This window comes from Hyla sarda, chromosome 7 (genome assembly GCF_029499605.1).
Source record: "Hyla sarda isolate aHylSar1 chromosome 7, aHylSar1.hap1, whole genome shotgun sequence".
Taxonomy (NCBI): Eukaryota; Metazoa; Chordata; class Amphibia; order Anura; family Hylidae; genus Hyla; species Hyla sarda.
Genome location: NC_079195.1, coordinates 43,824,720 through 43,842,956, shown reverse-complemented (window position 1 = coordinate 43,842,956; position 18,237 = coordinate 43,824,720). Strand labels below are relative to the sequence as shown.

Below are 18,237 nucleotides of genomic sequence, written 5' to 3'. Positions count from 1 at the left end.
TAATAACAAGCTATTCACATTTACAGGTTGAGCAAACGTATAACACTATATGATGAAGCTGCGCCCATGTGCTGTGTAGACAGGGGCTTGTGCTTGTCTCCTCCCTTATCACCATTGATATCCCTGAATATGAGCCCATAATACAGCATTTCCCAACCAGGGTGCCTCCAGCTGATGCAAAACTACAACTCCCAGCATGCCCGGACAGCTGAATGTCAGCCAGTTTTTAACAGTAAGTCCGGGCATGCTGGGAGTTGTACTTTTGCAACAGCTGGAGGCACCCTGGTTGGGAAACACTGTCATAGGAGAACAATAACAAGTACCTGGCATATGATTTTTGGGAAGGGTTATTCACCTTTGGCCACAAAGATGTAAACTCATGTTCTAGGCAGATCGATCTATCCCCGGAATTATTAAAGGGGTACTCCTGTGGAAAATTTAAAAAAAATAAAAAAATGTTATCAACTGATGCCAGAAAGTTAAACAGATTTGTAAATAACTTCTATTAAAAAATCTTTATCCTCCCAGTACTTTTTAGCAGCTGTATACTACAGGGAAAATTCTTTTCTTTTTGAATGTATTTTTTGTCTTGTCCACAGTGCTCTCTGCTAACACCTGATGCCCGTATCAGGAACTGTCCAGAGCAGGAGAAAATCCCCATTGCAAACCTATGCTGCTCTGGACAGTTCCTGACATGGACTGAGGTGTCATCAGAGAGCACTGTGGAGAAGGCAAAAAAGAAATTCAAAAAGAAAAGTATTTCCTCTGTAGCATACAGATATTAAAAAGTACTGGAAGCGTAAAGATTTTTTTTAATAGAAGTCATTTACAAATCTGTTTAACTTTCTGGCACCAATTGATTTAAAAAAAATAAATGTTTTCCACTGGAGTACCCCTTTAAGGCTGTGCCATACAATGTGTTTGCGCAAAAATCGTATGACTTTCAGCCAGGCAGGGCCCTGTGTGGTGCGATCCCATTCAAGATGGGGGAAACCATATGGAAACTAATGAAGGACATATTTTGGTTGGCTTTCACGTACCATGCTTTCTAATATTTTTTTCGGAATAATTCCGGGCACCTTAACCTTCGTGTAACCTTCTCTATACACCCAGCACCAATAATGTATAAGTCACTGCATCTATTGAGATGCAGAGACTGCTTCTAAAGTGGAACTATGGTGGAAAACAATTTTATTTCAAATCAACTGGTGCCAGAAAGTTAAACAGATTTGTAAATAACTTTTATTTAAAAATCTTAATCCTTCCAGTACTTATCAGCTGCTGTATGCTCCGCAGGAAGTTGTATTTCTTTCTGGCGATCTTTTCAGTCTGATCACAGTGCTCTCTGCTGACACCTCTGTCCATGTCAGGAACTGTCCCGAGCAGGAACAAGTCCCCATAGCAAACCTCTCCTGCTCTAGACAGTTCCTGACATGGACAAAGGAGTCAGCAGAGAGCGCTGCGGTCAGGCAGAAAAGAACACCTCAACTTCCTGGTGAGCATACAGCAGCTGATAAGTACTGGAAAGGTTAATATTTTTAAATAGAATTAATTTACAAATCTGTGTTTAACTCTGGCACCAGTTGATTTGAAAAAAAATTGTTTTCCACTGGAGTACCCCTTTAAAGCTGAAAGCTGCTTTTCTCTGCCCGTTTAGAGGGTCCAGCTTGCTTGCCTGTACCTAACACAGTGTGTCCTAACTAGAGATGAGCAAAGTAAATTTGATTCGTCACGAACTTCTCGGCTCGGCAGTTGATGACTTTTCCTGCGTAAATTAGTTCAGCTTTCCGGTGCTCCCGTGGGCTGGAAAAGGTGGATACAGTCCTAGGAAAGAGTCTCCTAGGACTGTATCCACCTTTTCCAGCTCACAGGAGCACTTGAAAGCTGAACTCATTTATGCAGGAAAAGTCATCAACTGCCGAGCCGAGAAGTTCGTGACGAATCAAATTTACTGGAAGTTCGCTCATCTCTAGTCCTAACCAGTGTGCCTCCAGCTGTTGGAAAACTAAAACTCCCAGCATGCCCGGACAGCCTTCGGCTGTCCGGGCATGCTGGGAGTTTTAGTTTTGCAATAGCTGGAGGGCCACAGTTTGGAGAACACTGATCTAGCCCCGTAAAACTGCAATGTAACATATACAGGATCTTTTCACAGACTTGCTGTCATTGGGCTCCAATATCTGCAAACAGTGTTTAGGAAGATGTATTCAATCTCTAGTAAGTGGATAAAGCTGGACTATAAAAAAGTAGGACAGAGGACTTTACCCATTGCTCTGGAATTTTTGGGAACTTCCTTTCAATTCCTCACCACTTTTCTAAGTGAAATGGCAACGTTTCTCCTTGAGGTGAGCACCGCTTAGGCTAGGATGAGAATGAAGAATGTCAGAAATATCCCGGCTGGAAGAGGTCGTCCCAATAGACTGCAATGTTTTCTGTGCGGATTCCGAAAAAGAATAAACAAGATCATTCTTTCAGCAACTTTTGCAGCGAAATCCCCATCGGCAGCAACGGGACCCTATTGCTTTGATGCTTTGGATTGCCGCTTCCTTTTTGGATTTTTTGTACTTAGGCACAAGGGCAGGTTACCGAGCCGAGCACCCACTTGGATAGTTATCCTATTACAGACTAGACTGACACAGCATATGGTAGATAAAGAGATTTTGGAGATCTTAAAGGGGTACTCCGGTGAAAAAAATAATAATTATTATTTCTGGTGCCCAAAGTTAAACAGATTTGTAAATTACTTTTATGTAAAAAATCTTAATCCTTGCAGTACTTCGCTGCAGCTGCATGCTCCACAGGAAGTTCTTTTCTTTTTAATTTCTTTTCTGTCTGACCAGTGTGCTCTCTGCTGACACCTCTGTCCATGTTAGGAACTGTCCAGAGTAAGAGCAAATCCTCAAAGCAAACCTCTCCTGCTCTGGATAGTTCCTGATACAGAGGTGTCAGCAGACAGTACTGTGGTCAGACAGAAAAGAGCTCCAGAAAGAAATACAACTTCCTGTGGCGCATACAGCAGCTAATAAGTACTGTAAGGGTTAAAGGGGTATTCCAGGATTTTTTATTTATTTGACCATGCTACAGGGGCTGTAAAGTTAGCGTAGTTCATTATATAGTGTCTGTACCTGTGTGTGACGGTTTTCTCACAATTCTTCTGTGATTTTCACCCCAATATTTCTTTTTAACAGCATACAAAATGACTGTTGTCTCGGATTTTTCCCAGGTTGCAATGCGGCCGAGACCTGACTCACTAGTCAGCTGATGACAGGGAGTCTGTCTGCTTCAATGGGTGGAGGGATCGCTTGGTGGGAGAGAGATCAATCTGCAACTAATGCAACAGCTGTAGGCACCCTGATTGAAAACCACAGGTCTTTTGAATGGATGCCACTCATTTATGGAGGAAAATTGAATTATGGGATTTTTAGTAAAAAAGAAAACTCTCAAAGGAAATACCAGTTCACAAAAAGCTAGCCACAGTGTTATGGTAATCTCACAACATAGCCATTTAGCCCCAAGACAAGCGCAGATCCTTCCTAAGCATGTCCATTACTGTCTGCCAGGTACGAACTAAAATCACTTTATGGTGGAGAACCCCTTTAAGGTTTTTTAATAGAAGTAATTTACAAATCTGTTTAACTTTCTGGCACCAGTTGATTTAATAATTTTTTCTTCACCGGAGTACCCCTTTGAGATAATTTGAGGGATCTGCAGGCAGCCCTGTTAGATCTTTAGAATAGTGCAGGTTATTTTTTCACCCTTTTGGCACAGCGTTCCGTAAACTTTGTACCTACAAAAACAGGTAAGCAGTGCAAGAGCAAATGTGTATCTGGAGAAATATAAGCAGGAAAAAAACCTGTGTCCCCTGCAAGACGTGTGGAATTCGGGTGTGATGAGAGTTTCCCTGAAAGATCTCCGGCAAGAAGTAGAACGCAAGTGGAAGAGACCAGCAATGGCAGGTTCAACAAGGCACGGCGTGCGTCCGCTCTGTATCCAAGCGCAATCCTTTTGTCACTGAATGACCGTTTCATCTGCCTCGCTCTTTGGACCAAGCTGATCTAGTAGATTTATCAGCACGCTCAGTCTCTCGGTCAGCGTGGAGGATTTGTTGGTTGAAGCACGTAAAAGACTGGAATAAACCTGCTTGTAGGTTTTCAGGGAGGCGTCCTCTTCGGGGGGATTACTGGAAGAGAGAAAGAGCACAAAGATAGAAGGGTCAATGGCTGTATTAAAAGGTGCTTACAGCTAAGTCCCCAACTGAGGATAAAAGGCTGGAGATCGCTGCAGCGGGCAGGATGGAGGACAAAGGTCTGAAGATGAAATATTAAAGAGCAACTCTTCCACTGGGTGTCCTCCTCCGTAAAATGGTTAAAGGGGTATTCCAGGAAAAAACATTTTTTATATATCAACTGGCTCCAGAAAGTTAAACAGATTTGTAAATTAAGTGCGACCCATAGACTGGTTTGAGTGGCATTGGGGCCGCTCTGCCAGTGGGTCGTTCCCCCCGTGGGCACTGGTGTCGCGCCGCCCGATGCTACGCCATTTTATGCTAGGGACGTTAGGGACCCACTCTAAATAGGGGGCCTTGACGTGGCGAGTGGGTTTGTACTTTTTGATCAAAAATGTATACTAACAACCTGTTAGTTTTTGATATTATGCTGAGAAGCAATCAGATCATTATACAAGATTGTAGATGTGCACCATGTCTGTTTCTTCTACCCGAATTCAGATTTGTAAATTACTTCTATTAAAAAAAATCTTAATCCTTTCATTACTAATGAGCTTCTGAAGTTAAGGTTGTTCTTTTCTGTGTAAGTGCTCTTTGATGACACGTGTCTCGGGAACCGCCCAGTTTAGAAGAGGATTTGCTTCTAAACTGGGCGGTTCCCGAGACACGTGTCATCAGTGAGCACTTACACAGAAAACAACTCAACTTCAGAAACTCATAAGTACTGAAAGGATTAAGATTTTTTAATAGAAGTAATTTACAAATCTGTTTAACTTTCTGGAGCCAGTTGATAAATAAAAATACGTTTTTTCCTGGAATACCCCTTTAAAGTCTATACAGATCTTCATTAATAACATGTACTGTATAGGTATAAGCAAATGCACTAGGAAAGACAACGTCAGGCAGCTTTCATTAGCATCTAGAACAGCGTTTCTCAACCAGGGTGCCTCCAGCTGTTGCAAAACTACAACTCCCAGCATGCCCGGACAGCCTTCCAAGCTGGAAGTTGTAGTTTTGCAACAGCTGAAGGCACCCTGGTTGGGAAACACTTCCCTGGCATATGATTATTGCAAATGTTGTTTTAGGGTGCGTTCACATGGACGTCTGTCCCCGTTTCCCCCCCACCCCGGCTAGGATCCGTTGTTGCTGCTTGTAAACTGATTACAAATGGTTGTAAAATAATCCCAATGATGTCAATTGGATTTTTTTTTGTACAATCCTTTCACATCCGTTTGCACCTGTCTGCGCTCATCATTTCCGTTTTTTTTTTTTACGGGAGAAAAGACGGCACATGCAGTATTTAAAAAAAAAAAAAAAAAAACAGAAGAAAAAACGGATACAATAAATTTAACATTGAAGTCTATGGATGAGCCTTTAATGTCATCAGTTTGTATCAGTTTTATTATCCGTTTTTACTTCTGAGGTTTATTAACTGAACAATAACAGATCCAAACAGATATCCGATTGCATCCGTTATTTTTTATTTTTTTATTTTTTTTAAGTCAAATATTATATATATATATATATATATATATATATATATATATATATATATATATATATATATTGGTTCCAGAAAGTTAAACAGATTTGTAAATTACTTCTATTGAAAAATCTTAATCCTTTCAGTACTTATGAGCTTCTGAAGTTAAGGTTGTTCTTTTCTGTCTAAGTAATCTCTGATAACACGTGCCTCGGGAAACGCCCAGTTTAGAAGCAAATTCCCATAGCAAACCTCTTCTAAACTGGGCGGTTCCCAAGACACGTGTCATCAGAGATTACTTAGACAGAAAAGAACAACCTAAACTTCAGAAGCTCATAAGTACTGAAAGGATTAAGATTTTTTAATAGAAGTAATTTACAAATCTGTTTAACTTTCTGGAGCCAGTGAATATATATAAAAAAAAAGTTTTTCCCTGGATAACTCCTTTAACCCGATAACGACCACGGACGAGTATAGACGTCCAGGTTGGCGGGCGTTCCCGCACCTGGACGTCTATACTCGTCCATTATTCTCGTGGGTGCTGCCCAGTGCACCCACGAGATCGCGGCAGGGACTCGGCTGTATCACACAGCCGGGACCCTGCTGCACTGCCCAGACCGAAGTAAACTTCGGTCCCGGCAGTTTTAACCCTTACAGCCGCGGTCGGAAGTGACCGCGGGCTGTAAGTGTTATGACAGAGGGAGCTCCCTCTGTCATAACACTTACAGCCCGCGGTCACTTCCGACCGCGGCTGTAAGGGTTAAAACTGCCGAGACCGAAGTTTACTTCTCAGCAGCACCCCGCATCGCGATCGCGGGGTGCTGTGTGTGTCCGCGGCTGGCCAGGATCTGCCGCACTGCCGGGAGTGAAGTTCACTTCACTCCCGGCAGTTTAACCCTTACAGCCGCGGTCAGAAGTGACCGCGCACTGTAAGGAGTTCTGACAGAGGGAGGGGGCTCCCTCTGTCTCCTCTGCAGCACCCCGCAGCGCGATCGCGGGGTGCTGCTTCATACCTAGGCAGCCGGGGGTCCTACAAAGACCCCCAGGTCTGCCCTGGGTATTGCCTGAAAGGACGTGCCAGAGGCACGTCCTAATATGCTGCCTGCTAGTGAAAACTGGCAGGCAGCATATAACTATAATGCTTTGGAATACTAAGTATTCCAAAGCATTAAAAAGTGTAAAAAAAAAATAAATAAATAAATTAAAAGTGTAAAAATAAATAAAAATGTAATAAAAGTGTAAAAAAAAAAAATAAAAATAAAAATAAAAATAAAATAATAATAATAATATATATATATATATATATATATATATATATATATATATATATATATATATATATTTTAAAAATACATTTAGTTAAATGAATCTAATTTAAAAAAATGCATAATGTGTAGGATCGCATTGGCGGACATTCCCAGCATGTAATATGCTGCGGATGTCCACCATGTGATCCTACACATTATGCAGCAGTCACGGTAATGAGCTCCCTGCTGCGGCTGGGTAGCTTTGTGTCCCCACTCATAGCGGCGGATTTCCCGCCAGCAGTCATGAGCGGACACACTGAGCTACCCAGCCGCAGCAGTGATGGATATATTTGCCATGAGCGGGTGCTTATTCCCACAACATGGCGGATATATCCATCAGGAGCCTTAACTGTCACAGACAGACACGTTATACTGTCAGCCGACCAAGGACCAATCAGAGTGGTCCCTGGTGCAGCCAATAACTTGTAGGAGTGCGGTATATAAATGGGGTCACTTGTGGGGGTGGGGGTACTGTTCTGCCCTGAAAGCCAAATGGCGCTCCTCTCCTTCTGAGTCCTACCACGCGGCCAAGGAACCATATATGGCCAAAGCGGGGGTATTTCCGAACATGGGACAAGCAGCTAAATAAAATATAGGGTGCATTTCTTGCAATATCAGAAGTGATGTACAAAAAATATGCCCCCAAATGATGCATTTGTGAAAAATTGCAAATTTCGAATTTTTAACACTGACTTTGTAATAATTCCTGCCAAAAAACTATGGTGTTAAAATACTCACTGTACCCCCTAGCGAATACCTTAAGGGGTCTAGTTTTTAAAATGGGGTCATTTGGGGGGTGTTCATATGTTCTACTACCTTTTAATTTCTGCAAACCTTGCATAGCACATAAAAAAAGATGTACTTTTCAAATTTTCAAAATTTCAAGTTAAATTGTTAGGCTTCTAACTAATTTAAAATGTTAATTAAAAACAAAAAAAATGACGTCAAAATAAAGTAGACATCTGAAAGTATAAGTTTCATAAACTATTTGGTCAGTAAGTATAAATATATGCATCCTATTAGTGTTAAAATAGCAAAAAATCGTAATTTTTTGTAAAAATTTCATGATTTTTTTGCATTATAAAAAAAAACTACAAATGATATCGGCTTATTTTTACTATGTACATGAAGGAAAACTTGTGACAAAAAAACAATGTCAGAATTATCGTGATTGGCAAAACGTTACCAGAGTTATTCTCTAATAAAGACAGACATCCCCGATTTGAAAAAACAGGCCTGGTCTTTCAGGGGCGTACAGGTTTATTTGCATTGGTCCTTAAGGGGTTAAAGGAAAAAAGTCAGCCTCCGCATCCACATTTTTCTTACTACTGCTCCAATGCTTTTAAAATGCAAAAAAAAAAGGGCAACTTTGCAACTATAGATGAAAATAAATAAGATCCTATTGTTTCATTTCCACAGCTTCCATGCAGGGCTAAGCCTGTCCTTGACAACAGACTATAAAAAAAAAACTTTGTCCTACTGTCATATTCTCGTTCATTTTTCTATTAATAACTTCTTAATGTATGTACAGGCTATATTAAACGGCCTGATGCTCGCTGTAAAGGAGCGTCCATCTCCTGGATTGGTACCTATTCCGAGGCGTGGGCATTGTGTAGGGAGGGCTACATGAAGATCACTGGATTGTTCATATGACCCGTAAGCCGCACGTCCCCTATGATACAGAGAAATAGGCAGACGATGGCCAATGATTTTATTTTGAGTCAAAACGACACGATCAGCCAATGTACAAGCTTCCATGCTTGATCAGCAGGTGATCACTGATCTAGTGCTGGGCGATATGACCAAAAATGAGTATCACGGTATTTCATGGTATTTTTTTTTTTTTTACATTGAGACTTGGATTGAGGTGGCGAAGCCAAACTAAATGGGCTTTTGGAACTAAATGATCTGAACACTGGGGCAGTGGAGTACCCTTTTAAATAGATGTAACAAACAACCCTACAGCCTCCAGCTGTTGCAAAACTACAACTCCCAGCATGTTGGACTATATAGGAGTGTATAGTATAGGTCAGTGTTTCCCAACTAGGGGTGCCTCCAGCTGTTGCAAAACTACTATTCCCAGCATGCCCGGACAGCTGTTGGCTGTCCGGGCATGCTGGGAGTTGTAGTTTTGCAACAGCTGGAGGGCCTCAACAGCTGGAGGGATTACTGTAGGTATAGTATATTATACAGACCCCTGTCCATCCCAGAACCCTGACTCACCTTCCCAGTTGCTGCAGGGACCGTCCTGGGAGGGAGGTCCGGGCCATCCATCCTTCCTGTAGTGTCCGGCGCCATTCCGGGTGGAGGGTGAACCGGTCCGGGCTGTCCTTCTTCTCCGGGGGTCCTCTTCTCCACTCCGGGCAGGCTCCGGCCTAGTAACGCTGCATAGACGCCGCTGCGCAGTGACGTTCGTGCACAGAGACGCACCTGACGTCATGGCGTAGCGGCGTCTATGCAGCGTACTAGACCGGAGCCTGCCCGGAGTGGAGAAGAGGACCCCCGGAGAAGGACAGCCCGGACCGGTTCACCCTCCACCCGGAATGCCGCCGGACACTACAGGAAGGATGGATAGCCCGGACCACCTCCATTATGGGTAAGTTTAATTTTTTTTATTGACTCGGAGGGTGGGAGAGGGGTCCGACCGGTATAGCGTTATGGGCAAAAATCCATACCGTGGGAGAAAAAAAACAAAAAAAAACGGTATCCATTTCATACCGGTATACCGCCCAGCACTACATTGATCCTATTACAGAGGGCCCTTAGCAGGAAGGTAGATGGAGAGTGAAATTCGTCTTACAGGATCTGTGCCATCCCATCACAGAACCTGCCCACTCAGCCGAGGGACACTGATACAGTCACCGATTGTCTGAGCAGGTAGGTCTTGTGAGGTTGGGGTGGATGGTATAGATGCTGGAAGAAGTGAAGACCAGCAGAATCCCCAGCCCCAGAGCAAAAAAAAAAAAACAAAATTATTTGTTTGACCACGTTTTTGTCTCCGGTTTAAAAACCGTACTGCAACCGCATAAGTTTTTTTTTTACATGGACGTCAATGGGAAACGCAAATGTATACGGTTCCATAGGGGAAACCGTATACGGTTTTTACTTTGCACATGCGCATTTGCATCCTAAAGACCCAACACCCCTCCCATTAAAAATGGACAAAATTATCAAAATTGTATGTTTTTTTTTTTTTTTTTTTATAAAAACGGACGGAACTGTATGCACTTTTAAAAACAGTATACAGTTTAAAAACGCATACGATTTACTTTTTCCATACTGTTCCATCCGTTTTTTTGCCATACGGTTTTCTTTAGAAAAACGGATTGAAAACAGTATGGCAAAAACGTGTGTGAACCCAGCCTAAGAGATTTTTCCACGGCAACCAATCACAGCTCAGCTAACAAGCTCTGGTAAAGAGAAAGCTGAGCTGTGATTGGTTGATATGGGAAAATCACTTTTTTCTCTCACACAGTTTGATAAATCTGCAACATGTATAATGTAAAACTTTATTTTTGTAGACTTCTATAAGCTGCTGTAAAGGAGAGAACTTAATTCAACATCCTACAATGTTTCCTACCTAATGTATATCCTGCCTCTCCTCCATACTGAAGGACAGATAAATTGTCCAATCCAATGGTTTCCCCTAAGTAAGGCTCACGCAGGAATAGTTGTCATGGTATTAGACAGCTCACTTTCTACTGCAGTGGAAAGGACACGAAGACTAACCCTCCATTACTCTGCCTGGCAGCTGCAATAGAGATAATTTTACTCTATTGCCAAATGCTAAGCTTTGTTCCTGCACAGGAAAGCATTCACGTCTCCAAATGTGACGATCAAACTAACTTTATAAACCACGTGTAGGTCCCACGTGGGCTCCAGTCTCCCTAGGTGGGAGAGATCACTTGTCCGATTGCCCATGAACTATGGAGGCTTTTGTATTACTTAACGGTTATGTATAAAGCCGCCGCAAATTCCCTGCTGCTGCGCCTGATCTATTCCACCGCGCGCCTCCATAACAAAGAGCGAACTGCTTAGAATTGATGACTGAGCCCTGTACATAAAACGTATTTACCTCTGCAGATTAGTGACCCTGGCAGCAAAATACAGTGTATATAAAAGAGATAAAAAAACGTGCAGGTTTCCTTACATTACGCAGGATAAAGCCTTAAGCTGATGAAATATCATGACACTAGAGAGCAGAAACAATTACCAGTTTTGGACAATTACACTAAACAAGCATCTCTTTAGGATGAAGCGTGGGGCCGGCTGATATACGGCGTGTTGCTATTGCCATCTTGTGGATGGCTCTCGCCCGGGTTCTTTATAGACTCGCTTTACACCCGGGCTAATGAGCTTCTAAATCTTCTTCACACAGGAGACGCCTTGGATCGTACGCCGGAGGTTACGGCAAATGTGCTGCAGCTACACGTTCAGGGATGGCGCTTTATGGAGTAGGGGGGTAGATCAGTAGTTTACAACAGCTGGAGGCACACTTGTTGGGACACACTGGGATAGATTTAGGCATTTAGGGAAATACATAAGTACATAAGTTGTGCATAACATGAGTGACTGACAAGTAGGACAGAAGGCTACAAAAGGAAAAAAAATTAGATCTGCAAATCTGTTTGGCCATAAATATATAAATAATAATATTTTTTCTTTTTAGGAAAAATAAATAAATAAATAACTGGTGCCAGAAAGTTAAACAGATTTGTACATTACTTCTATATAAAATCTTAATCCATCCAGTACTCATCAGCTGCTGTATACTACAGAGGAAGTTGTGTAGTTCTTTCCAGTCTGACTACAGTGCTCACTGCTGACACCTCAGTCCGTGCCAGGAATTGTCCAGAGCAGGAAAGGTTTGCTATGGGGATTTGCTCATGTTCCGGCTCAGTTTCCACTTTGTGTCGTTGGTCGATGGCTGAGATAAAATACTGCTGGGGCCACTGATTGGTTGAGCAGGAAAGTCCCTATGCCGAGACAAGGAAGTGCTTCGCAGTGGGGACAGACACTGACAGAGGTGTTGACGGAGGGGAGTGAGTAGGGCAAGTATAGTTTTTTTTTTCTATTTAAAGAACCACTCCCTGTCTTTCCCCTTTCATGGAGCGGTGTGTTGACACAGGTTCCATGTACTGTCTATGGGAGCACCGGAGACACGCAAGTACTGTATGTCTGGTGTCCCATAGACCTTGCATGTAGTGTGCGCCGACCCCACCGCTCCATGCATAGGAAGAGTCGGGGTCCCCTTCTGGAGATAACAGACTCTTCAGAATTGTTACTTCATAGAGAAAATACAAGGATTTACTAAAACAAATATATAAGAAGAGATAACCTATCACCACCATTTTGCTGTGTTTCAGAGAAATACTATAAGCTGCCAGATGAGACAGATTCCCTATAAATCAGAGGAGAACATTGATGCTGCCACTTACCCGCTCTTCTTTTTAGAAGATAAAAGCTTCACATATTGTAGGAGGACAAAAGACAAGCGAGATTCAAATATATTCACTAGTTTCACGACTTCTTCCTTTCGCAGGTGACCCGAGGAGTCCCCCACCATGTCGGTCCCTTCCTCTGGCTCCTGTGAAGGAGAAGACATTGTGTTACTTACGGTGCACCCCATATTTCCCTTTACCATAGACCAGTGGACCCCAACTAGTGTGCCTCCAGCTGTTGCAAAATTACAAGCCTCAGCATGCCTGGACAGCCGAGGACTGTCCGGGCATACTGGGAGTTGTAGTTTTGCAACAGCTAGTGGCACCCAGGTTGGGAAACACTGCCATAGACACAAGTATCTCTCAATTCATACTCTGTTACAGACTGAGCACCCACTGAATAATCATATCGGCAGGAACAGGCAGCTACTACTTCTTCTGAGATTGCCGCCCATTGATCTTCAGCAGCGGAGCAGATAGTCCTATTGAAGAAACGCATTTCTCTGCAATCCTCCACTACTGGATTTCCTAGTACAGAGTGAATGCTAAATATAATGTTTTACTTAAGGCCATATCGCTATTTCCAGATAATAAAGCAAAGCCCGGTCCCTGTATCATGATAAGAAGAGACTTTGCAGTAGATGAGACAGAATGACGCTCTTGTGCTAAATCATTTGATTGCTGTGACAGGCACGTGTTGTCACCCATCAAAGGTATCACACAATCTACCCATATTCAATAAAGAAGCCTTCCGGGTTAAGTTTAAAGGGGAACTCAGCTGCTCAGTGTTTGGAAAAAAATGTTACGAACGCTTGGAGCCAGCAGCTCGTGACGTCATAGCCCAGCCCCCTCATGACATCACACCCCGCCCCCTCAATGCAAGTCTATGAGAGGGGGCGTGACAGCCGTCACGCCCCCTCCCATAGACTTGCATTGAGGGGCGGGATGTCATGAGGGGGCGGGACTATAAAGTCATGAATTCCCGGCACCGCCTCTAAGCATCCGAAACATTTTGTTCCAAATACTGAGCAGGGGAGTACCCCTTTAAAGATGTTATCCAGGAGAAAAAAAAAAAACTATTGCACGAATACTCCCCCTCCCCATTATCTAAACACACCTCCTTCATAATGCTTTCTCCTTATCTAGAAAAGGTGAGTAAAGAGTCTTATTTCTCCTGACATACCATGTTGGGTGATGCCCTTCCTACGTGTATTTTTGTATTGCTTTTCCTACCCCTGCGAGGGATTCTCATATTGTGGCAACCAATTTATGTTGACGCATTTGCTATGATATTGTTTTATTATTGTACTGTTTTATTACAAACTTTAGTACATTTCAATTAAGGAGAAAAGAAGAGCTACTTTTAAAAACCGCTACCAGTCTGTCTCCAGGTTTGGGTGTGGTTCCACGGCTCAGTTTCATTGAAGGGAATAGAGCCAATTTGTAAAACCCCACCCAACCTGGAGACAGGCGTGGAGCTGTTTTTGAAAGAAATTATCTGTGTTTTTCTATTCCTGGATAACCCCTTTAATAAATTCCACAAAGGGCCTGAGGGACCAGGGTAAAACCATCAGGCCAGCATTAGCTGTAACAAAAGTAAAATGTTTATCTGGAGTGTTCCTTTAACACATGCCATGCGAATGACAAAAGCCAAATTGTGAGGTCTTGACAACTGGGTCAGAGCATCTCCTAAATGAAAGGTCTTTTTGGACGTCCCTGGTTGCAGTGGTTAGTATCAACCAAAAGTGATCCGAGAAAGGTCAACGCGAGAAATAATCATAAGAATGATATACGTGGTGAGGGGTTGAACAGGAGGGTCCCTGTGCAGACACAAGGAAGTGCTTTGAAGTGGGGACAGACAATGACAGCAGTGGTGGCAGGGGAGCAAAGTGGGTTAGTATAGGGTTTCTTTTTCTATTTTAAGAACGGCTCCCCGTCTCTCCCCCTGCATGGAGCGGCGTTTGGGATGTGATGGGATCGCTGGAGATACACGAGTGCTGTACTTGTATATCTCTGGAGCTCCCACAGACAGTGCATGGAGTGCATGCAGACTCCGCCGCTCCATTTACAAGAAAAGCCGGGGCCCCATTATGGAGTTCACAAGGGGTCAGGTTGGTTGCAAATAAATGACCGAAAATTGGGAAAGAGGGTTAGTTGCTGCCAACAGAAAAGAATGGGGTTAATTACAGGATGTATGGGGTTAAGTAACGATCTGACTGTCACCCACCCACAGTCTTGGTGGATATCTTAGTCCTGATCATCAGAGCTGGCCTGGCAGAGATCTTCTGTAATCTTCTCCCTCACCAAGTCTATGCATGTGTCTGAATCTGCTCAAGCATACAAAGCCCTCAATATTTACTTGATGAAGAAGACACGGGGACGGAGATGCAAAATGGAATTAATGAACTTGTTTCCCGGAGGCAAGGAGGAAAGTGACAAATAGGCAGAGACACTGCAGAGGCTGATAAAACGCTGATCAAGTGCAGAGAAGCGGCGACGGGTGAATGCGGCAGAACTGGAGTCACCCAGAACAAGCGTCGCAACCGCTTACGCTAAATTGCCCTTGAGAGGATCCACAAAAATCAACACAGTCGTCCTTGTGATAGAGGAATCGGCAACGCTGTCTGGGTCCATAAACACAGCCATGCCTTGAGGCGCAAGAGTCACAAGCAGGTTATTACGTGACATACCATGTATGAAGCTCCGCACAATGTACAAATCTGCCTTCCTATAATCCCTTAAAGGGGTATTCCAGCTTTAGACATTTTATCTCCTATCCAAAGGATAGGAGATAAGATGTCTGATCGTGGGGGGCCCACCGCTGGGGACCCCCCTCGATCTCCCTACAGGACCCGCATTATGTGCAGAGCTGCGTCTCCAGGCTCTGAAACCGGAAGTTTTCGGGACTGGAGAAGTGACTTAACGCCACGCCCCCCTCGTGACATCAGGTCATGCCCCTCCATTCATATCTATGGGAGCGGGCGTCATGTCTCCAGTCCCGAAGACTACCGGTTTCCAAGCCTGGAGACGCAGCTCCACACAATGCGGGTGGCTGCAGGGAGATCGAGGGGGGTCCCAGAAGCGGGCCCCCCCACGATCAGACATCTTATCCCCTTATCCTTTGGATAGGGGATAAAATGTCTAAAGCTGGAATACCCCTTTAAGGATGTGGTGTCAAATCTGTGACCCTCCAGCTGTTGCAAAACTACAAATCCAAGCATGCCCGGACAGCCGCTGGCTGTCCGGGAATGCTGGGAGTTGTAGTTTTGCAACAGCCGGAGGGTCAAAGATTTGACACCACAGCTTATTGACTGTATGAGGGCTTGATTTTTTTGCAGGATGTAATTCTCAGTTGTAATTTTCAATATCATTTGAGATGAGCAAACTTACAGTAAATTCGAACTTCTCGGCTCGGCAGTTGATGACTTTTCTTGCATAAATGAGTTCAGCTTTCCGATGCTCCGGTGGGCTGGAAAAGGTGGATACAGTCCTAGGAAAGAGTCTCCTAGGATTGTATCCACCTTTTCCAGCCCACCGGAGCACCGGAAAGCTGAACTAATTTATGCAGGAAAAGTCATCAACTGCCGAGCCGAGAAGTCCGTGACGAATCGAATTTACTGTAAGTTCGCTCATCTCTAATCATCATCTTAGGGGACATATAACTTATTCACTTTTACCAGAGATTCAGAGTGTGCCCACCGTTGACTAACTAAGCTATAGATGTCAGACGTCAATGTCCGTGGTGCAGTTTCCACCTAAAGAACGAGCAAGATCATTCTTTTGGAGGCAGAATTTCAGTGGCATAATATCTGCCGCTGAAATTACGTAATGTGCACTGTGCAGCGGAATCCTATTGCCTGCAATCGTATTCTGCTGCACAGGAATTTCCTAGTGGAATTACGCTTTGAAATTCCACAAGGAAATTACATAGTGTTAACCCTGCCCCAAATTCTGTTTAATTATCAAACACATTTATTTAAAGGGGTACTCCGGTGGAAAACATTTTTTTATGAACTGGTGCCAGAAAGTTAAATAGATTTGTAAATTACTTCTATTAAAAAGTCTTTACCGTTCCAGTACTTTTTAGCAGCTGTATACTACAAAGGAAATTATTTTCTTTTTGAATTTCTTTTTGAATTACTTATCAGCTGTTGTATACTACAGAGGAAGTTGAGTTGTTCTTCTTTGTCTTGTCCACAGTGCTCTCTGCTGACACCTCTCTCTGTGTCAGGAACTGTCCAGAGCAGCATAAGTTTGCAATGGGGATTTTCTCCTGCTCTGGACAGTTCCTGATACGGGCATCAGGTGTCAGCCGAGAGCACTGTGGACAAGACAAAAGAAATTCAAAAAGAAAAGAATTTCCTCTGTAGCATACAGCAGCTAAAAAGTAGGGTAAAGATTTTTTTAATAGTAGTCATTTACAAATTTAATATTAGTGTAGTAAGAATTGAGGACGGCACTCACCCAGGATGGTAGCTTGAAAAGTTCTTTATTGTATAGACACGGTGGCGGTATCAGACAGGTGAATGGACAGGAACGCTTAGGCCCTCGGCGTTCCTGTCCATTCACCTGTCTGACACCGCCACCGTGTTTATACAATTAAGAACTTTTGAAGCTACCATCCTGGGTGAGTGCCGTCCTCAATTCTTACTACACTAATATTGGATTTGATCTACTATCTTTGGACTGAGCACCATAAAGATTTGGTCTTTGCTTCTACTAGCCACCTGTTGCTTACTATTTGCCGTATATACAGCAGTGCCGGATCCTGTATCTACATTCTGTCATTTACAAATCTGTTTAACTTTCTGGCACCAGTTCATTTAAAAAATAAATAAATAAATAAAAAATAAAAAAAAAATGTTTTCCACCGGAGTACATGTAAGTGCCGAAATTGTAGTTTTATGTACACAATACCAATAAAGGGTCGAGTTATGTATTCTGACTAGATTAAGGAGTAAATTCTGACTTTGCAGCTGTAGACAAGATTTTTCAAGACTAACTCACATGCTCTGTACATACCAGTGTTTCCCAACCAGGGTGCTTCCAGCTGTTGCAAAACTACAACTCCCAGCTTGCCCGGACAGCCTTTTACTGTCCAGGCATGCTGGGAGTTGTAGTTTTGTAACAGCTGGAGGAAACACTGGTATATAGTAGAACATGGCAGGTATCCAGATAAATGGCTGTACAGGTAATACATGGGAGCACATTGTTGTGTCAGGGATTTAGACTTACAGTCCAAATTTACAGGGGGGGGGGGGGGGGGTCTAATAAACTACAACCTGGCAGATTATTTGAAAGACAAGTCTCTTCGTACTGGACAATGCTATGACCAAGGATTGCAGGGATTTATAATAACCAGGAGGGTTTCCCGATCAGAGGACAGATCAAACCTTTTATTAGTCACGTCCTAGTTAGATGTGATCACAAAGCCGGAGTCAGCACATTCTCAGCTTCTTACCTGATCACTTTCACACTCAAGTTCTTTCTGAAGAACATCAAACGCACAGCGCGTCTTCATCATGATCTCCAGCGCACCATACAGGCTCTTTAGCTTCCCTGCGCTGCTATTCTGGCCTGAAATTAATAGAGAAACATCAACAAAATGACAAATATTCCCAGGATGGACATTATTAGCGTCATGATGAGCGACAGACTCTACCAAGAGAGCAGACGTGTATTATAGTCAGCTTACTGATAACTAATAATAAATGTACCCTTCTGATGTCACAAACTATACCAAATGTATCCCAGAAGAGAGAGGAATCAATGAGAAAGGGGGAG

General features: G+C 43.2%; 1 protein-coding gene across 1 annotated transcript in view; it reads right to left on the bottom strand.

Annotated features, from left to right (window-relative positions):
• Positions 1–2,068: 2,068 nt before the first annotated feature.
• EDRF1 (erythroid differentiation regulatory factor 1) overlaps positions 2,069–18,237 on the bottom strand; it is a 110,467-nt gene continuing 94,298 nt past the window's right edge. Inside the window, exons 22-24 of the mRNA XM_056532770.1 lie at positions 17,915–18,030; positions 12,451–12,599; positions 2,069–4,177 (exon numbers count right to left, since the gene is read on the bottom strand). Of these exons, the coding sequence (XP_056388745.1) occupies positions 4,006–4,177; positions 12,451–12,599; positions 17,915–18,030 (437 nt within the window). The 3' untranslated portion in view covers positions 2,069–4,005. The remainder of the gene's footprint in view (positions 4,178–12,450; positions 12,600–17,914; positions 18,031–18,237) is intronic.